The sequence below is a fragment of the Gadus chalcogrammus genome, chromosome 12 (genome assembly GCF_026213295.1).
Source record: "Gadus chalcogrammus isolate NIFS_2021 chromosome 12, NIFS_Gcha_1.0, whole genome shotgun sequence".
NCBI lineage: Eukaryota > Metazoa > Chordata > Actinopteri > Gadiformes > Gadidae > Gadus > Gadus chalcogrammus.
In genome coordinates, this window is record NC_079423.1 from 2690731 (window position 1) to 2713540 (window position 22810).

At 44.2% G+C, this 22810-nt stretch overlaps 1 protein-coding gene across 1 annotated transcript in view; it reads left to right on the forward strand.

The window, feature by feature from the left end:
• gmds (GDP-mannose 4,6-dehydratase) overlaps positions 1–22810 on the forward strand; it is a 132589-nt gene that overhangs the window by 5959 nt on the left and 103820 nt on the right. The window contains exons 2-4 of the mRNA XM_056603522.1: positions 14508–14552; positions 15947–16034; positions 17696–17805. Coding sequence (XP_056459497.1) covers positions 14508–14552; positions 15947–16034; positions 17696–17805 — 243 coding nt within the window. The remainder of the gene's footprint in view (positions 1–14507; positions 14553–15946; positions 16035–17695; positions 17806–22810) is intronic.

Below are 22810 nucleotides of genomic sequence, written 5' to 3' on the forward strand. Positions count from 1 at the left end.
GCTGCAGCAGACGTCATTCGAGTCTGAAATGCGATACGTTCAATAAACATTTTAATAACATCAAACTAACACGTGAAACATCGATAACAGCAAACGTATATAGAACGTAGCTAATCTATCGAACGTTAAATCACCAACTTTTCTCATTCACTGCTGAGGAGTCGATTTTAGAGTCGCCGGCACATTAGAACCGTTGTATAAAAGCAATAGATCACTTCAGTCAGTGGTATGTGCTCATTATACCACTGTGAAGGGGGTCGCCGGCCCTCCGCTGCGTGTCGGGCCGAACAACGCCCCAGTGGAACAATGAGCACATACCACAGCCTGTCGTGATCTATTGCTTACTTATACCATGGTCTGGGTGAATACTTGAATCTGATTGGCTGGAGGGTGTAGGTTAAAAAGTGTTAATTTACCCCTAGGAAAGACGTTGACCCTATGAAGAAGCTATGGCCACGTTGCTTGGCAACGCCTGCATACGGGAGATATTAAATAGTCTGCTCAACTTGTCAAAATAATGTAGGCTTTTTGTAGATAGGTAGGCTATTGGATATCATGTGAATGGGAATGCGAACGATGTTTTCAGTTTTATCATCAAGTGCAGGCTGTAATTATTTTAGCTAAAGTAGCAGTAGCTGCTAGGCTAGGCTTTTTTATCAGGTTGTTGGGAAAGTGTAGAGGAAGGCATATACCTTTCTTGGTAAAAAACTGGGTGACTGTCGACCGCTTTGAGCTCTTTCCTCTCTCTCTTTCCTCTCTTTCCTCCCCTGACAACCTAACTTCTTAATTTCACCGACCGGGATACACACAAACTGACTTTAGACTGCTAGATTAAGACACTAGCAGTCTGCACTTGCTTCACAACGATCTGCCTGGCCGCTACTTTGCTCTGCAGTAGCGTAAGACTTGGGCTGTACAAAATAATGACAAATGAGAGGGGTGATAATAGGGTGAAGACTTTCTAATGATTTTTGTAAAAATGGAAAAACAAACCAGAACAAAACAAGGAAACAAACCACCTTAATTTGATGATTTAATCCTAAAAATATTTCGGATTAAATATTTTTTTGCATATACTTTTAATAATACCACCAGTGTCCTCTTGGGCGCCCCCGTCAGTGCTACGCCCCTGGAATCATCCTAATTTACCCCCCCCTAAGGACGTCCCTGCCTCCGTCTACCCTGACCAAACTACAACGCCAACCCAGCGCTTTCACATTTATCCACCTCAGCGATAGTTTTTGAAAAGCATAGTTTTCAGTGTCGGAATTCGCCGTTTTAGTGTGGACGGAAGGGCAAAACTGATAAATATTTAAGAATAAAAAAAAAATATTTTTTAAATATATATATTTTTTAAACTGGACCATTTCTTCGTTAGAGTTGGATTTAAACTCAATGCAGGACCACTATTGGAGTGGATTGGACAAATCAATTTGTTAATGATTTATTTACCTTAGGTTTCCAGTAGGGGGTTGGACAGGGCATTGTGGTCTATTTTGTGTCACCTGCAAGTGAGAATAGCATACAAAACAAAAAGATTAGTTATGGTGACACATATTACAATGACTGTTAACCTAATATGTCATCATTTACCTGAGGGTTTCCAGTAGGTCACAGCAGGGGGTTGGACAGGGCATTGTGGTCTATTTTGTGTCACCTGAAAAAATAAAAAAAAGCATACCAAACAATAAGATCAGAATGGGGACACATATTACACTGACTGTTAACCTAACATGTCAAAATTTAGCTCTTTATTCTCAATGTTTATTTGCCTCTCCTCTCTCTCGGTTTGTCCCCATCTGTGAGTCTCTCTCTCTCTCTCTCTCTCTCTCTCTCTCTCTCTCTCTCTCTCTCTCTCTCTCTCTCTCTCTCTCTCTCTCTCTCTCTCTCTCTCTCTCTCTCTCTCTCTCTCTCTCTCTCTCTCTCTCTCTCTCTCTCTCTCTCTCTCTCTCTCTCTCTCTCTCTCTCTCCCTCTCTCCCTCTCTCCCTCTCTCTCTATAATAGCCCTGAGCAAATTCAAAATTGGTTTAGATCAATGGTCATACCATGGTTGGCTGTGCAGCGTTTGGATGCTCCAATCGGTCCGAGAAGGGTTACCACATGTATGGCTTCCCCAAGGACCAAGAGTGCAGGAAGAAATGGATGGCAATGGTCAGCCGTCAAAACTCACAAGTGACAGGGGTCAGCAACAGTCAAAAACGATGTAATGTTCACATCACTTGATAGCATTTCAAAGGGCCTAATAATTCTAAGTGTAGAGAATTATGACTTTTCAATGATATTGGAAGTGCAATGGAAACTGATCTTACAAGCCTATAGGTACACTTTGAAGATGACCAAATCACTGCCACAAAAAGAGAAGGGATGTTGAAATTGAGGCCCGATGCAGTCCCAACAGTTTTCATTCATCGCCCTAAGCCGAAGAGGAGGAAACCCCCTTCTGTGAGGGTGCCTCCAGAACCAAGTGCAACGGACCACACATTTTGCGCCAAATTAAACTTCGGTATGATCTATTCAGCTAACAATATTCCCTATTTCATGTAATTCAAGGATAGACTACACTCCTAATGAGATTACATAATTCATATTTGTACATTCAGTTTAAAAAACAACCAGAGGTCAGGGATTCTCTGAGGATTTGCACAAAATGTAGATAATCAACACATTTCTACCCAATTAACAATTGCCGGTAGATCCATTTATACATTTAATTGGTTTCTGATTGTGGCAGATGATTTAATTCACATTACAGCAATGTTTTGCTTTAATTATTTTCTTACATTGCCTTACATTGGAGATGACAGTAGTTGCAAATGCAAAGGCAAAATAAATATAACAGCAACATTACCTTGTAATTGTTACAGAGATTGAGGGAGAAATTGAGGTGGATTTCAAGAGCGATGAAAAGGACATGACAGGAGACAGAGAGAGCAATCAAGAGGCCACTTTGCCAGGGGCAGGTTATTCAGGGGCAGGTGATCCAGGGGCAGGTGATCCAGGGCCAGCTGCTCCAGGGACCAGACTGCCAGGGACTGACCCGGGGATTCCACCGGGCGCGTTACGGCAGCGTTACGGCTGCGGCACAGAACGGCTGCGACTTTGCCCTGCTTGCATTTCCACCGGGCGTGTTACGGCAGCGCAACGCTGCCTTGTGAGCCAGCCGTATTCACGCGAGATCACGAGATAATCCTAAACCTAATGTACTCACCTTCCGCTCCCAAAACTACTGCAATTAAATGCCACGCTTTGTCCTTTCTGACATTTTCCTTATAAAAAGGATGATTTGGTACATAAATGACTTCATGTTGTTGAACTTCGACAATGAGTCTCTCGTCGTCCATGTTGCCGACCCTCTGAGACCCTTTGATTGATTGACTGCTGACCTGGTGCCACCGGTCATGACGTAATAATGTTGATGTGAAGTTGTGATAGGCTACATGAGCTGAGTATTGTGTTTTATTTAGAAAATTGACCGTATGCTCTATGGCTTTTACTTTTTCACTTCCTGCCCTGCTCGATCTGCTCTGTTGAAATTGACGCGGTTCAGCAACGGCATCCGGCAAAAATAGAAATGCTACGGAATGATAGCGCTGTGGCACGGCGAGCCGCTCCTGGGACGCTGCTGAGACGTTCCGCAGCCGCTCCCGGTGGAAATGGTCTCATTGATTAGAGTGGAACCTATCTGCTGCGTTGACCGCCGTCAAGACGTGCCGCAGCCGTAACGATGCCGTAACGCGTCCGGTGGAATCAGGCCTTGATGGGGCGACTGTGGAGGACCTAATAAGGCAACTAGAAAAGGAAAAATTAATGAGAAAGAGAGCAGAGAGGGCTCTTGTAAAACAAAAAAGAATAAATTTGGCACTAAGAAAGAGAAACAATTCAGTCAACAAGAAGTTAAAACGAAAAAGCCATACAGGTTAAATTCACCGCCCATCATAATCAGCATTGTTGAAGCGGCGGCATCTGTAGGGCTGCATGTGCTGAACATCACCCTTTCCAGGATATAATGAAACAAACACTGTTATTTCTACTAGCTATCGCATCATAAAATCCGTCCTTAAATCAACCTAAATGATCCTAGTAATCCAACATAAATAACTAACTAAATAAAAGTTAGATTCACTACTGAACTTCGTAATTGTTGGTGTAGATACCTTCTCATGGCGAAGTCGAGCTAAAAAAGGCTATAAAAGGACAATACAATAGACAGTTGACAATTCAAAAGAGGTAGCTATTTAATCCATTTACCCCTAGAGATACCTTCACAGGTGGTGAAGTCGAGCTAACAAACTAGCAGGTAATCAGTCGTCTACCAAGATAAATATATATATAATTACACCGTGCATATTCAAATAAATATCAGTAAATGCATCATAAAAGGACCTCTAATACAATAGACAGTTGACAATTCAAAAGAGGTAGCTATTTAATCAATTTACCCCTGGAGATACCTTCACAGATGGCGAAGTTGAGCTAAGAAACTAGCAGGCAAACAGTCGTCTACCAAGAAAAATATATATATAATTACGCTGTGCATTTACAAATAAATATCAGTATATGCATCATAAAGGGCCTCTGATAGAATATAGACAGTTGACAATTCAAAAGAGGTAGCTATTTAATCAATTTACCTCAGAAGTTACTCGACGGCCAGCAATGGAAATGAATGATCTCCTAAAATGGTTGGTTGGAACTAGGGATGTCCCGATCCAGCTTTTTGCACTTCCGATCCGATACCGATATTGTAGCCTTTAGCATCGGCCGATACCGATACCGGCCGATCCAAGCATGTATTAAAGATTTAAGATATTTACTTATTTTGTTGTACTACTGAAAAGGGTTTTACTCTTAAGAACAACTAGCCAACTTAATTAGGTTAGTTTGAATGATCCACAATAGTTGGTAATGAGAAGCTGACCTGTTTATTCAGGGTTAAATAAACACAAAATAGACAAAATAATAAATAGTCAAATTACCACACACACACTGAATTGGCATCAGTGCTCTGTTCTTGAACAACAAGAGTGTAAACAATATTGTAAACAATATAACATTATATATAAAAGCAACACACACAAAACCTGAGTAGAAAATAGTCAAATTACCACACACACACTGAATTGGCATCAGTGCTCTGCTCTTGAACAACAAGAGTGTAAACCAAGGCTTGCGCTAGGTGTGGTGAACAACGCGGACCGGATTTGGGGGGAAAAGCTGAAAAAAACTGGAATGGATTACCTACATTGTCATACCTTGTTGTCATGGCTACCAGAGAGGACGCAGGCGTTGTTTGTTCGCCGCTTCTCTGATCACGACTTTTTTCGATTTTTGTGACTGATAAAATAGTTTTCCTGTGTTTTTTTTTTCACTTTTATTTTTTCATTCTTAACAAGCTATTGTCACGAGCCCTTCCAGTTTTTCGGGACATTGATTTTTAGCCTCACCGACGCTGTTAGCTGGTAGTTAGGCATCTAGCTTTTTTTTGACGTCTTCCAACTGTCAATATTGCCTCACCGGGAAAAGAGCCATCTGGTTCCAACAACAACCTATATCGCCTTGCCGGACAACTTTCAGCCGCTCGCCTCCCGATCCCTGCTAGTGGGTCCCCCCTCTCTCATCTATCGAGTGGCGGCTAACGCTAGGCTGCTCCGTCGGTCAGACCTGATCACATCAATCCTCCTCACTTTGTATGGTCTCCCCACAGTCAGTCTTTTCCCTGGTCCATCTCCTCCTGTCTTGCCGTGGGTAATCCTGGTCTACACATCCATCTCTGTGCACCGGGCCCGCGGCTAGCCGCTATCGCTGAGCTGTTGCTCCCTTCGCCCGGCAGCATCATGCTCACCTATTCGCCTGCACAGCTGTTTGGTATGTTCAACTACTCCCTCCCATCATCCATCTCAGTCATCAAACAACTTGGACTCCTACGTCGTCGCCGTTACATCCACAGGAGCTCCCGCCGTAGATTTGTTTTGTCCCAGCACGGTCTCTGCGTCCCATTCACCCGGTCAACTGCACGCTCCGCCACGCCCCTACCACGTCATCAGGACTCAGCTGCTTCCGGACCTTTCAACGCTGCCGTTTGGCAGCAGCTCACCAGGCAGGTGAGCTCCCCTCTGTCCTCCCGCACAGCTATCCTGACTAACCTCAGACCTCTCCAACCTGCCCCGATCCCACCCCCCTCTGGCTGTGTCAACTTTGCCCTCCTCAACACTCGTTCACTCACCAATAAAGCCCCCATCATACATGAACTCATCCTTGATAATAACCTCGACCTCCTTCTACTTACTGAAACCTGGCAACAACCCAATGAATTTTTCTCCCTCAACCAAGCATCTCCCCCTGGTTTCAGCTACATCGCCAAACCCCGCCCCTCTCGCCGTGGAGGTGGTCTCGCCATCATACATAAAGAGACCTATTTGATTAAAGAACTCACCCTCCCTTTAGTAATATCATCCTTTGAATTCATTGCTTTTAAAGCCCCCTCCGCCACAACAGTTATCCTCATCTACCGGCCACCCAAACCTAATCCCTCATTCCTCTCTGACCTCACTGAACTCCTCACACTAGCATCAACCCTCTCTCCACGTCTGCTGTTACTTGGAGATTTTAATATCCACATGGACTCCCCCACTTGCAAGCTCTCATTTGAATTCACCACTTTATTGGAAAATTTCTCTCTCGCCCAACATGTCACCTTCCCCACCCATGACAAAGGACACATCCTTGACCTTGTCTGCTCCATTAATCTCCCTGTACTCGACCTCCGCCCATACCCCTTTCCCCTCTCTGATCACAACCTTTTACGGTTCTCCATCCTCTCCCCCATCTCCCGCCCCCGCCCCCTTAGAGAAATCACCTTCCGTAACCTAAAATCCATTGACCCCCACCATCTCTCTGACCTGCTCTCCTCCACCCTCCCTCTGGACTCAACCCTCATCTCACCTGATGAGCTCACAAACCACCTTAATGCTACCCTGTCTTCCTCCCTCAACACTCTGGCCCCCCTCAAAACCAAAACTGTCTCCTTTAATACCTCCTCACCCTGGTTTACACCTGCACTCCGCAAATTGAAACAAACCGGCCGCAAACTCGAACGACTCTCCAAAAAAACCTCACTCACAGTCCACCATCAAGCCTACAAACTCCACCTCACTGCCTACAAAGACGCCCTCACCGCCGCCAAGTCTGCATACCTCTCCGCCATCTTTTCTGACCCCTGTCAAAACCCCAGAACCCTCTTCTCCACAGTCAGCAACCTCCTCAAACCGCGGACCAGCACCCTCTCCACCTCCACCCCAGATCTCTGCAACTCATTCCTCCAGTTCTTCACCGACAAAATCACTGCAATCAACCATTCACTATTCCCTGTACATAACCCCCCTGCACACTCAATGGCCTCTCCCCTACCCATCTCTCTGGACCTCCCAACACCTCCTCCCCATTGCCGTCTCACCCACTTTGACCTGATTACCCCTCCTGCACTCTCCAAACTTATAGGCTCCTCCAAACCTACTACCTGCTCCCTTGATCCCCTCCCCACTCCCCTGCTCAAGTCCTGCCTCCCCGTTCTCTGCCCTTACCTCACTAAGCTCTTCAACTCCTCACTGTCACATGGAACTGTCCCCTCTGCCTTCAAATCTGCTGCTGTCACCCCCACCCTCAAGAAACCTGGTCTCGACCCCTCCTCCCTCAGTAACTACCGCCCAATCTCCAACCTCTCTTTCCTCTCCAAAACCCTTGAACGCATCGTCACCACACAACTCCAATCCCATCTCCACGCCAATAACCTTTTTGAATCCCTCCAATCTGGCTTCCGCCCCCTCCACAGCACAGAAACCGCTCTCCTCAAAGTCCTCAATGACCTCCTCATCTCTGCCGACTCTGGTTCCCTCAACTTCCTCATCCTCCTTGACCTGAGTGCAGCCTTCGATACTGTAAACCACACCATCCTGCTCACCAGACTCAGCAACCTCGGAATCGAAGGAACTGCACTTAGCTGGCTTCACTCCTACCTCTCCGACAGATCTCACTTCATCTCCCTCCACAACCACACATCTGCCACAGCCACCGTCACACAAGGTGTTCCCCAAGGTTCTGTACTTGGCCCCCTCCTCTTCATCATCTACCTCCTCCCCCTTGGTCAATTACTCCGCCATTTCTCCATGGACTTCCATTGCTACGCCGACGACACCCAGATTTACCTCAGCACCAAATCCCCCCACAACCCCCCCCTCTCCCACATTGAAACCTGCCTGTCTTCACTCACTCTCTGGATGCAAAATAACTTCCTGAAACTTAACAGCAACAAAACTGAACTCCTCCTCATTGGCTCCAAATCCACCCTCAGTAAACTCGCAAACCCCCCCACACTCACTATCGACGGCACCTTGGTCTCCCCCTCCCCCAAGGCCCGCAACCTTGGCGTAATCTTTGATTCCACCCTCTCCCTTGAACCCCACATCCGCCACACTGTCAAAACCTCCTTCTATCACCTCCGTAATATTGCAAAGATCAGATCCTCCCTCACACCTCACGCTGCAGAAAGACTCATCCATGCCTTCATCTCCTCCCGCCTTGATTATTGCAATTCACTCCTCGCCGGCATCTCCACCACCTCCATCAACAGACTCCAACTGGTCCAGAATGCAGCAGCCCGTCTCCTCACTCATACTAAAGCGTGGCACCACATCACCCCAGTCCTCAAGAATCTCCACTGGCTCCCCATCTCACATCGGATCCACTACAAACTCCTGGTCCTCACCTACAAAGCTCTCCACCATATGGCCCCCCCATATCTCTCTGATCTTCTCTCCCTCTACCAACCCCCCCGGGCCCTCAGATCCTCCTCAGCTGGTCTCCTCTCCACCCACACATCAAAACGCCACAGCCTAGGTGACAGAGCCTTCTCCAGGACATCTCCCAGGCTCTGGAACTCCCTCCCCCAACATATTCGAGACTCTGAGTCCCTCGCCATCTTCCAGTCCCGCCTCAAGACTCATCTCTTCTCCTCTGCCTACCCCTAGATCACTCACTATCTCTAGCCCCATCAACTTTTTTTTTTTTTTTTTTTTTTCTCTTGTTTATCTATTTTTGTGCCCCTATGTAAAGCGCTTTGAGTACGTGAAAAGCGCTATATAAATTGAATCTATTATTATTATTATTACATTGGTGCGCTCGAAAACACGGACCGGAGTTTTGAAAACAAACTGGATCGGGAGTCCGGATCGGGATTTTCCCGTGCAGGCCGATCCGATATTGATATGCATTTTTTTGCTAATATCGGCGGCCGATCCGATCCAAATATCGGATCGGGACATCCCTAGTTGGAACTATTCGAGGCTCCATACCCCGGAAGTAGGCGCTACAACGGAGTCCAATGGAAGTGTCGCCACTCTGTTTTATCTACCACTCTGGGCCTACCCAACTGTGGCTCTATACTCTCGGCTTTCTAAATCGCCGTCTTCTCCTTTTCATTACGCCTTTTTACATTGCCAAGCAGGTTCGGTCGCGGCTTGGCACGCCCGGCGATTTCACCGTCTTATCTCAAGTTTCCTATGGCAAGCCATCCCCGCCAGAAAACGCCATCATTTAGTCGCGTATCACCTTCATTACGCCGTAAAAAACGCCGTAAAATGTAGAAAAACGCTGTATTTTACGTCGTCATGCGCAAAAAAACGCTGTATTTTACGTCGTCATGCGCAAAAAAACGCCGCTTTTTACGCCGCAATTAAGCCTTTCAAGAACACGCGTAAAAAGCGCAGTTTTCAACATCAAACCGCGCGTAAGATATGCCGCGTTTGTGCACATCACAACGGCGTAAAATACGGCGTCTCTCTAGTATGCTAATAATCTCCGCCCTTCTTTTCTCTCAGCCAATGCATTTGAAGTGTTTGCGCCCAATCGCTGAACAAGACAAGCAGACCAAATCAGTTCAGCACAGATCTCCTCTCATTTGGCGTTAGTTGTAGCGTCATATAGATATATATATTAGTAAATGCAGGTTCAAAGTTGTGATAACCGTGGCCCAATCGATAGAGACGCTTGCTCTGTAGGCAAGAGGTTGTCGGATCGAATCCATTTATTGTCAGACTTGTGCTTTTGTCAGATGGTCACGCTTTTATGATCGCAATGCTTTTTAGTCCGCAAGCCAGACCTCCTGTGTTATAAGTTCCAAATTCAGTGCCTTTTTAGTCAGCCAGCCAGATCATCTAGGTGTCTTGTTACACGCTTTATAAGTTAATTATATTAAAATTATTACAGCCATGGAGCCTTTATCGTTACATCCTCTCTTGTTCAATCGATATAAATACACAGTGGAAAGGAGTGAGAGGGAGCCATAGAGAGAGACACTGATGAACTGGGGAGCCAAGTAGCCTAACTGATACGCTTAAGAGACCCATCAGCCCATCATTCTTTCGAACCTTCGTAAAAAATGACAGTTTTTCCCAAAACTCCTCTTTACATGAACTCGCGTGCACTGCTCTAACAACGTTCAGAGGCTTGTAACAGTCTACTGAGTCTGACACGGTGCTTAAATGGGCTCTGTAGGATGGGGAGACGCAGGAATGTTGTTGGATTCAACTATTTGTGCATGGAAGCAAAAAAATATCTCCCCATCAATGCCAACAGCAGAGTAGCCTACGAAAAGAATACACTAATATGAATGCTTCAAATATTAAAACCTGATTGATAGGCCGACATATGCTATATCAGTCCTAATTCTGAACGCACCGTGTGTCCATTTTTCACGGCATTTTCCCCCAGACAGACAGACAAACACTTTATTTAACCAAAACTAACTTTCATAATCCAGCAGGTTGCACAATACAAATAACTCTTACACAAATAAAGACAGCCTTTACAGTATAGGCTAATACAGCGCCCACCTCAGCAAAAGGTAAAATGTAAAAAGAAGATATAAGCTACATTTAAAATACAGATGCTGTAGCCTACATAAAAATACAGATGCCACATGAAATATGAAAATAGGATACAATGTATAAATATGCAAAACTAGGATATAACTAGGCTATTATGAGAATACTTGGTTACAGCTGTGCAATGACTATCCTCCTAAATTAAATTAGTTGGATGGAAAGATTTTTGTCTATGGAATGATCCTGTCACTTTACTGCCACACATTGTGTGTGTCAGTAAAGTGATGAGGTAGGAGAATCCGTGTATGGTTCGTTCTTTGAATATTCCGATTTATAACAAAATCAGAAAAAAAAATTTAACAGGATTGTTTTTTGGTTTTTCTGATTTGGTTTTGAAACTGAAAAAGGGCAAAAGGAATAAACAAATAAACGGCATTTGATTTTGTGTTTGTGTGTTTTGTGTGTTAGTTTTTAAAACCCGAAACAGAAAAACAAATAGGGCCTACAAAAATAGATGGGGCCTACATTTATAGTTATAGGCTACACCAGAAGGCAGAACACAGCGAAGAAAAATGAGCCAACCACCTAAACCAGCAATAGACTGTCTAATTATATTTAGCCTTAGTTATGGCCGCACTTGAACCTTATGGTGATTTTATTCGTGAACTATTTGACACTGGAAAGACACGACGCGATCAGTACCGCTCTAAAGCAATCTGGTGCCCCGAAGTACTCCGTTATGAAGGTGAGGAGGTTCTGTGTGGAGCACAACCTTCGAAGAAGAAATCTAGTTTCCGATTTAGTTTCAGATCGTCCACTCACAGACTAAGTCGCCGGCTCCCATGGGAAACAATAAAGCTGGCCATTGTAGAATGCGAGAGACTCGATGGAACGTATTGTTATTATTTATTTTTAAACAACCTCTTGCCTACAGAGCAAGCGTCTCTATCAATTGGGCCACGGCCACGGTGACCACACTGTTGGAACTGAATTGACTAATATATATCTATATGACGCTACAACCAACAACAAATGAGAGGAGAACTCCTCAAAGAAGATCTGTGCTAAACTGATTTGGTCTGCTTGTCTTGTTCAGCGATTGGGCGCAAACACTTCAAATGCATTGGCTGAGAGAAAAGAAGGGCAGAGATTATTAGCATACTAGAGAGACGCAGTATTTTACGCCGTTGAGATGTGCACAAACGCGGCGTATTTTACGCGCAGTTTGATGCTCAAAACAACGCTTTTTACGCGCGCTCTTGAAAGGCTTAATTGCGGCGTAAAAAGCTGTGTTTTTTTGCGCATGACGGTGTAAAATACAGCGTTTTTCTACATTTTATGGCGTTTTTTACGGCGTAATGAAGGTGATACGCGTCTAAATTATGCAGTTTTCTGGCGGGGATGGCTTGCCATACAAAACTGCGCTTTTTTATGCGCGCTCTTGAAAGGCTTAATTGCGGTGTAAAAACTGTGTTTTTTTGCGCATGACGGCGTAAAATACAGCGTTTTTCTACATTTTATGGCGTTTTGTACGGCGTAATGAGGGTGATACGCGTCTAAATGATGCCGTTTTTTTTGCCGAGGCTTTTTTTGTTCATTGGAGAAGGCGGGTTGCATACTGATTTTAGAATAATTTGCATATTCCCGAATGTTTTTATTTTTTTATGAATGAAGGCACCAACATGCAAGAATGAGTTCACGTCTGACTGTAGGCTACAATCGCGATTAACTATTTACAAGTGCAAAAACGCCAACATATCCTTTATTTTGCTTACCACTTGTTTTTTTATCCTGACAAAAGCCTTGTAAGGGCAGTTCCTTTGCGTCTCTCTCGTACATCGCACCATCTTTCGTCTTTGTTTGCGACTGCATCACCTTCTCTCAAATGATCAGCAGCTCATGGTTTTACCTTCTCTCCAGTTACAACTGCTCATGATGATATCGCTGCGTTGTCTCTATGGAGACAGCGCAACAACACCTCTACCCAAGCCTCCCCCCCCCCCCACCAAAGTTTGTATTTTTATGCATTTTATTTACCAGAACTGTAATATATTTTGATGCTCTTTTCTGTTGTGACAATAAAACAATAAAATAAAGTTTATTTTTAAACTGCATTACCTTATTATTTTAGTGAGGGCTCATAAATAACTACAAATAACCAATGTTAGGTAAATCAGTTTATGTTTTGTGACGCGTTTCTGGAATTTATTTTTAAAAGATATATCGGGATATGAGAGATATGTCAGATTTTAAAATCACCAAATATTTATATCGTATCGGCCTTAAAAATCCTTTATCGGTCGGGCTCTATTGTTACGTCATATTTGGAAGTTCAATCTGTAAATCTTTCCCAAAAAAACTCACCAGAAGTAACCATTTAAAGGTTTATTTTTCGAATTTTCTTACGGCGGGGCATGCCCCCGGACCCACCTAGCGTTGCTAGGTTACCAACTCAAAACCCAACAGGACTGTCTTATGCCACGCTTCACCACTACGTCGCCTGCTTGCTCGCTCAGCTTGCGTCGGTGACGCGCGGTCGCGCCGAGGCAGACCGCGTGGACCCAATTACACCCTGGCAACAGAACCATTGCATGGCAACGTCAGTTTTTCCTTCCACCGTGGTGGAACAATGAATTTGTGAGGACAGCCAGAGGCCAACTAGAACATACCTGGCCTATGGTCCAGGCGAAACGGAATCAAACACATATTTGTTCAGGTTCCGTTGTCGAGGCCAATCCAAAAAGGACCTTACCTTGTACTGACCCCCAGAACCAAACCCCCCCCCCCCAGATTGTGTGTGTGTGTGTGTGTGTGTGTGTGTGTGTGTGTGTGTGTGTGTGTGTGTGTGTGTGTGTGTGTGTGTGTGTGTGTGTGTGTGTGTGTGTGTGTGTGTGTGTGTGTGTGTGTGTGTGTGAACGGGATATGAACGCTATGACTAGTTTGGAATGTTCCAGAAGGTCTAAAATGTGCGGTTGGAAAATCTGAGAAGGAGAGAAACAGTTTTCAGGGGTAAAGGGAACAAGACCTTATTGACATGGATCACACACACACACCTGTGTCCAAACTGCCCAGAGTAACTGATTTGGGTATGTTCTTAATAACCCCTTATGGTATAAAAGGATTAAAGGTGGAATAAAGCAGCTCAATCATGATGGTTTGTTAAAATAATGTTGACCGTATTCGTACAATGCATATTAGAATGAGACAAAGCCAGTCTCTTGATAACTGGTGTCCTAAAAAGCATTAGAGAAGGTGAGCCAGGGAACTTCGACAATACCTCTCTTGTTTTAGGACTTGTTCAGAATATGATGTAACTAATACAGCACCATAATACTAACTAAAACAACAAAGGTAAGGCTTAAATTTGAATAAAGAAGAAAATAGGTCATGTTTCGTTAAAACAGACACTGACTTCCTGGATTAGATGATGTCATCATGCCATGTGTAGTCGCTTTGTTTTACGTGGCGGATTTGAATGTTGTCCCCCAACATGTTTTATTTTAATGTAACTTTATGTTGATATTATCCTCCCAACATACAGGGCCATATTGTCAGTACACATCCCGCTCTTCAGATCAGCAAACATGAACAAAATTAATAAAATTGTTGCTGTTGTGTTTGTGTTTTCAGGATGGCTCCTACCTGGCTGAGTTCCTGTTGGAGAAAGGATACACGGTGAACAGCAACACAAACACACGCATAAAGACACACATACACACAAACGCACACACAAACAATCACACCCACACAGCTTTTGAGGGACATTCCCTCGACAGTCTCTAGGCAGCCATAGCAGCAGTGCTGAACAGGCCGATACTGAGGTAATCTAGCAGACTCCTCGGTGTGTGTTTGTCAACTGAATCACCACCTCACTCTCCGATAAGAACGTTTGCATTACACTTACTGTGCTCACCTGTGGCGTTTCCCCCCCCCGGTTAGGCCATTCATGAGGGAATGGTTATAGGCTCATGGAAAAGAGGTCAGTAGCTTTCCCCTAAAGCACCACATGTTCACTGCAATAAGAAAAGCCATCATGGCCTATTGCTCGGGGAGGTTTACACGCTGTTGCTGAGAAAGTGTTAGGATGTAAAGCCACTAAGGAGATGTCACACTTGTGAACAGTGAGTATAAATGCCTTCTCAAAGGGGGTAAAGGCACTTGTTCGCATTTTGCCCGGCCATAGCTCAATTACTTCATATACCCATGGGTGGTCACCTGATGCTGAACCGAACAACCTCCTCTCCTCTCCTCTCCCCTCCACCCATCTCCTCTTCTTCCCCTCATCCCTCTCCTCTCCTCTCTTCCCCGCCTCATCCTCTCTCCCTCGCTGCCCTTTATCTCATCTCTCAGCTCTTCTGTCCTCTCTCCTCTCTTGATTGGCTGGTGAGCTTCAAATTAGACAGCAGAGGGGAAGTGACTCTGTACCAGGCTGGGCAGGGGGCTGGTGGGTTGGGGGGTGGCGGCCTTTTTAAAAGAGATACGCACAGGCAGGAAGTGCACAGTGAATAAAGGAAGTCAGGTCAGGGCACAGCATCCTCCCGGTAATGGGCTCCCTCGGGCTGGGTGCTGCTATCTTCCGCGAGCAGAGCTTCCTTGCACATTCCACTACAGTGAGACACGCACACACACATGCGTTGGCGTTAAGCATGAGGGTGGGGGCATATCAAAAGAACCTGTTACACCTGAATATAAACCTTTTACACCTAAAAATTGCTGTTTTGCCTCATGGTTTCTGACCAGTTTATGTCAATGTTAATGTAAATTAGTAATTTCTCTATTTGCCTGTATTGTTTTTTCTTGTTTGAAAATGTGGGAGGATGCATATCAGGTCTGTTTTGAAAAAGAAGTGCTGTTCCTCAATGAGACTAACCTGGATCAATACAGGTCAAATAAAGCACAATAATCTACACCAAGCTGCCAAATCACGCCACCACGGCCGTTTCCGAGTATGTCCCATCACAGAGGGGACGACGCCACCGGCCTTCCCCTCAGTAATGGGCCCCTGCCCCTGATGGCACAACAACGGGCTACCAGGTTCCAATGTGTCTAAACCCCCCATGGTCCTCCAGGTCCACGGCGTGTTACGGAGGTCCAGCTCCTTCAACACAGGACGCATCGAACATCTCTACAAGAACCGGCGCACCCACTTGGAAGGCGGTGAGTACCCCACACACACACACACACACACACACACACACACACACACACACACACACACACACACACACACACACACACACACACACACACACACACACACACCAAGCCTCTGGCTCAGATATGTGTGACATAGATCTGTGTCTGGGATCAGCACCAACTCCTCGTGTTGAGTGTCTTTTGTTATGTACATTACATGGGACGGCTTTATTTAAAAATGGAGCTGAACTGAGTTGAGACCGCACCGGAGATGCTACTGATAATGCATCTCCTAACACAGGGGTTTTCAAAGTGTGAGAGAGTGAGCCCCCCCTCAGAGAAAAAAATTCAGCTGAGCCCCCCCCCCCCAATTTTTTTTTCTAAATACCTGTGTTTTGAAAGCTATTTTAATTATTTTACACATTTCAAACATCTCCGATCATAATTTTAAAACATTTGGAACATATTTTTGAAACATTTGAAACAAATTTTTTAACATATTTTTTAAACATATTTCTGAAACATTACATCTTTTTGCGTTTTTAAACAACAAAATGTAACGACTTTATCTAAGCATGTTTTAGCTTAACCTTTTTTAAATACATTTGAACATCTTAATCTGTGTAAACTGCCAGTTTACAGATTCATTCAGGGTCCCCGACTCTGAATTTTCTGAGTCGAATCAGATCTGCCTTTTCAGTCCAGAGATTCGACAATTCGGCGGGGTTTGTTTACCGGCGTTGCTATGGTGACCTAAATTATTATAACCAACTGAAAACGACGCCGGTTTGAAACTAAAACTGTGATTCTGAAAAAAGTATAAATGCTATCAAAATTCCGTTTAGATAGTATTGAAGATACAAGTGTGTAGATTTGTTTAATGGTTTGAACGATGGTAAACGGTTGAAAAAGGAATGAGTTACGATGTCTAGAAGTAGGTGTATAAGAATGGGCTGACGTCTTCAATGAAAACAGCTGAAAACGAAGCAGTATGAAACTAAAACTGTGATTCTGAAGACATTTTAAATGATATCGAAATTCTGTTTCGATATTATTGAAGATACAAGTGTGTAGATTTGTTAAATGGTTTGCACGAAGATAAACGGTTGAAAGTTGATTTAGTTATGTTACTTCTACAGTTGAAGTACGACTGATGATTTGAATCATCGTCTTTCAGGGTTTTCTTCGGGTTTATTTTTTTCTCACGTCGCGCCCCCCCTGAAGAACTCTGGCGCCCCCCAGGGGGGGCGCGCCCCACAGTTTGAAAACCACTGTCCTAACACAATGTACGGGCAGCCAGATTTGATGGAAACTGATGCTGTTTTTGTATCATGAAATAATATCCCTTTGTATAGTCTCACAAACAGACTTAGGAAAACAACCTTTTTGGGCAGCGTTTCAGGAATTTCTCTGTAAAGATCGACTCATTACAAGAAAACGCATTTAGCTGTAGAAACACTGTAGTACATATTCAAGGCCTCCTTGTGGCACTGGTTCTCCACCAAAAAAAGAAGAAGACGGCGGAGTATGCCTTTCAAGCCTGCACGCTGAATACAAACATACAGTCATTAAAATCCCATTCTGAAAGCTTCATCCACTGGCTCCTCCATCGGCACAATATGTAATATGTAATGTAATCAATATCCTACAACATTGTAATTTGACAAACTGTGTGTGTTCAGACATGAAGTTGCATTATGGTGACCTGACGGACAGTACCTGCCTGGTAAAGATCATCAACGAAGTAAAGCCCACAGAGATCTACAACCTGGGAGCCCAGAGTCACGTCAAGGTAGGTGGTCACCCCCAGTGTCCCTTAATACAGTGGTTCCCAACCTTTTTTCTCCAGGGCCCCCCCCATTTCTGATGGAATTCGCCCCCTCCCCCCCCGCCCATCCCCTTTTCCCCAGAAAAATCATACATTTCTATTTTTAGTGCCTTTGTTTAATAAATGTATTATTTCGTAGCTTACAGCGCATGGTATTAATAGGCCTACAATCATTAATGTGAACCTTGTTCTTGCATACCCACACATATTTCGCTGCTCTGATTGGTTTTAGGTCTATCCAGAAGCATTTTGGTGCACTTCCTTTGATAACACCCCCTTGAAATCGAATATGAACTAAGGGGTTCCAGGCTTATACGTGTCGGCAAATTTACTTTAATCGGGTAACACCTAACAAGGAACTGGGTTATGTTTCAGTCCCTCCAGAAAAACGTGATTATGCGATTGCATAATTCAACGCATAATCAGCCAAAGTCTGCATATTCATGCGGGGGCCGAATTTTGTAAAATATGCCTTCACACCTTCACCGCATAAATTGCAGATTTCCACGCAAAATATGCGGGGCTTGCATGATTTCATAATCCCTGCATCTGGAGAGGGAAAAGCCCCAGAAAAGGAAGATCTGGAATGAAGACAGCATTATGGCACTCCAGGGGTGCTTTGACTGTACCTCATGGGAGGGTTTTAAATGTCCGGACTTGAATGTACAGGTGGAGGTGATATCAGATTACATTACGTTCTGTATGGACTCAGTACTGCCAACCAAGACTGTTAAAACTTATCCCAACAATAAACCCTGGGTATCAGGAAAGTTAAAATCACTCATAAACAAAAATAAACTGGCCCATATCCATAAGGACGAAATTGCTAAGAGAGATACACAAAGAGAAATTAAAAGACAGATTAAGATAGACAAGAATACTTATAAACAAAAAGTAGAGCAAAACATGGCCCTGGGTAATTCTAGGCAGGCATGGCAGTCAATCAAGGCCATGACCAGCGCCCCTCATAAGGGGAAGGGGAAAAACAGCATAGCTCTTAAGGGTGGGGAAGGCCAGGATATGGCAAATAATCTAAATGTTTTCTTTTCTCGTTTTGAAAAATGGATTGGAACTAACCCTGACCAAAAGCAGCCTGATCTAACAACCAGTCAGTCTATCAATATCTCACAGACAGAAGTGTGTGCGATGTTCAAGAGAGTTAACACACGCAAGAGCCCCAGCCCAGACAACATCTGTGGCAATGTGTTAAAATTCTGTGCTGAACAACTGTCCCCAGTTTTCACAGATATTTTCCGGTCCTCTCTGGATCAGTGCATTGTTCCACTTTTATGGAAAACATCAACTATTATCCCCATCCCCAAGATTCCTTCACCGACTGAGCACAACCACTACCGTCCTATAGCATTAACTTCATTGGTAATGAAATGCTTCGAACGGATAGTAAAAAAATACATTTTACCAAGGATCAATCATCTACTAGACCCTCTGCCATTTGCTTATCAGTCCAGCAGGGGGGTTGATGATGCTATTTTAACCTTGCTTACACACACCTGGAAGCTCCAAAAACACACATTAAAATTATATTCTTTGATTTCTCATCTGCATTTAACACCATCCACCCAAATACCCTGGCTCAGAGGCTGCAGGACGACTTTGTACTGGATGGAAGCCTGATACTCTCGCTCCTTGACTTCCTCAGTCAGAGAGTCCAACAGGTGAAGGTGGGCTCTTCTCTTTCTGATCAAATTATGACCAATATCGGCTCCCCCCAAGGGTGTGTGCTATCCCCCCTACTGTTTATACTATACACCAATAACTGCTCCAGCCCTCACCCTGGTAGACATTTAATTAAGTTTGCTGATGATACAGCATTGGTCAGCCTCCTCCAAGGAGATGAGCAGGACCATGGCCCAGTCCTGCATGAGTTCCTTAACTGGTGTGAACAATCCCATCTCCTCCTAAACACCTCAAAGACTAAAGAGATGGCTATTGACTTTAGGAGAGACAAAGCATTTTGTTCAACAATTATCCAAGGGCAGCCCATACAGTCTGTCCATGAGTATAAGTATTTGGGGGTGGTTTTAGACCACAAGTTGAAGTGGGAGCCGTACACGGAACTCATTCAGAAAAAAGGACAGCAAAGGCTTTACCTTTTAAAAAAGCTGATTTCATTTGATGTAGACCGTAAAATGGCTAAGATGTTCTACACTGCTTATGTGGAGAGTGTCTTGACCTTCTGCATAATCTGCTGGTTCGGCAGCGCAGCAGAAGCACAGAAGAGTAGGCTTAGGAAAATAGTGACCACTGCCAGCAAGCTGTTGGGTACTAATTTAAATAGTCTGGAAAACACCTACAGAGAGAGAGTTCAGAGTAAAGCAGAAATTATTTTAGCAAATTCAAAACACCCACTTTTCTCCACCTTCGAACTATTACCCTCAGGTAGCAGGTTTCGATACCCAGTCCTCTCCAAAAATAGAACAAAACAGTCATTCATTCCACAATCCATCAGCCTTTTAAACAAACATTTAAAAAGAAGGTTTTAATTGTTGGTTTAAAATGCCAACATCTTAGATGTGTCCCTGAACTATGTGGAAAATATGATGATTTGGGGGTTCCGTCCTGTCAGTGGTTGTTTATCTTTATTTACTTTTTGTTGTTTGTTTTTTATGTCGTTGTTGTTAATGGTCATGTGTATCTGTCTTTTCACTGAGAACAATTTCCCCAAGGGGACAATACATTTCTAACTAACTAACTAAATTGCAGATTTCCACGCAAAATATGCGGGGCTTGCATGATTTCATAATCCCTGCATATTTGTTGCAAAAAAGTCGCATATATTTTAGCAGAAAGTTGAAAAATGTTGCGTTTACTTCACACAAGAGCAGCAATTTCCCCATGTTGCCATGGGAACGTTATGAAGTGACGTAATTACGCGACGTGAACGTCATTGAAAAGCTGCATTTTTCGCAAGTTCCCAGATTTTTTCCGCAAGTTCCCAGATTTCATCGCATAAAATTGCATAAATATGCCGCATATTTCAGCGCATTTTTTAAGAAAACGTGCACTGCTGGGTGATGGTGAAAGTGGGTGGTATCTCCATGTAAGGCTAAATACTGGCACGAGACCGATATTCGACAAGTACCGTAAGGGAAAGTTGAAAAGAAGAGAGAGTTCAACAGGGCGTGAAACTGCATAATCAAGGATTTTTGGCCGCAACAATCACAAAAAAACTCCTTATTTTTCTGGAGGGACTATTTAGTTGAGTGCCGCTGAAAAAAAGAACAGAGTGGAAGTACTACTAGTAGTACTAATAGTAGTTTAGATATTTACCTATTCAGTGGTGTGCAATCGTGAAATAATAAGTCTGACATGGAGGTTTTCTATTTATCTGAACTTAAAGTAATTTAGATTGAACACAAACACGTGTTAGGGAAGGGTTACTTTACGATAATAGGGAACATTTAATTGAGCCATGTATTGCTATCTAATCCTCGTTTACTCATTCAAATTGAAACTGTATGTAGACCAGAGATTTCCTGAGTCCCTCAGTGTACAATGGACACCGGCCAGCTGTTTCAGGTCTGTATGTTCATCTGTAGAGTGCCAAACTGAGTCTGGCTCTTGAGAGGGATATAAAGGAATTAATAATAAAGTAAAACCATTGAAAGCACATTATAAAATAATTAAGGTTGAGCAGAAAAACAACCCCACAGTGCGCTCACGGGGAAGATATATCTAAATGAACTAGAATCTAGCTCAAATCTTGGCTTGTCCCTTCTATTTAAGAACCTTAAATATATTCATAGAATACACAACATATTAGCATCGTAATACCTATCACAAATTTTTATATTGATTCCATTTTGGGCAGCCTTGTCGTTTGTCGGTACTGCTACCAGCGTCTATGCTAGCCTTAGCGAGCAACCAAACGGCTAGCCAAATGGATGAAGGCACAATGGAGCCGTTAGTCCTGTGAACCAGGGCAGCTCCTCTGGTGAGGAACGTGGGGGCTGAGGAGAGAGGAAGCGGGGTTCCTCAGATGACTCGGTGTGTGTGTCTGTGTGTGTGTGTGTCTCCACAAAGTCTGATTTGTCTGGGAGCTCCGCTGTGACCTGCATGAGTTCCCCCTCCCCCTCCTCTCTCCTGCTTCTCAGCCCCAGCCTCTCCACTCTACAGCTAGAGTACGATTTGTGGGTCTAGTGGTCAAGCCAAAGCTGGTTCTGCAGGCTTCTAGGCTGCTGCTAATGGGGGAAGTCGTTGTTAACCATTATTCGCAGAAGATGATCAGAAAGAGTTAAGTGAACAGTGGGTGATTTGCTTCTTTTAATTCGCACATGTTAAGAGGATGTTAACATGGAGGCCCATGTTAATGTTACCTATTTGTGCTTGTGCTTTCTTGCCAGTCCAGAGGACTTTCACAGTACACCGATGTGGTTTTAACAAGAAACAATACAATCAATATAACTGGAACCGATTTGAGCAAGTCAGCCTGGCTCTTTGTGAGCTACAGAGACGGAAATGCATTGAAGGATCGGATAAAGGAAAAGATTAGAATCGAGTTTCCAAAAAGAGTTAGAGACGAGGAGAACGATGACTCTCCCTCTCTCTCTCTCTCCACATCCTTCTGTGGTCTGGGAGCACGATGACTACACTGCTTCATCTCCCACACAGAGGATCATCCTTTGGCCACACACATGCACGTACACATGCACATGCACACGCAGGCCCACACACACACACACACACAGAATTCCCCTGTTGTCACCTGCGCCCCCTCCACTGTTGACTTGTCTCTATGTCAGTAGAGCTTTTCTTCTTACCGCACGCCGGCCGCCTGGGCCAGCTGATGAGCCCACTGGATTACTGGCAGTGATGGTGGGCCGGCCCCAGTTTCCTCCATCCTCTGTCGCCACAGGAGAAAAGATCACTCACACTAGCGTCTTACTCAGCATCTCTTCCCTCGCTTCCCACCAGACCCCCCAAAAACAGCCAAACTAGCCCCCCACCC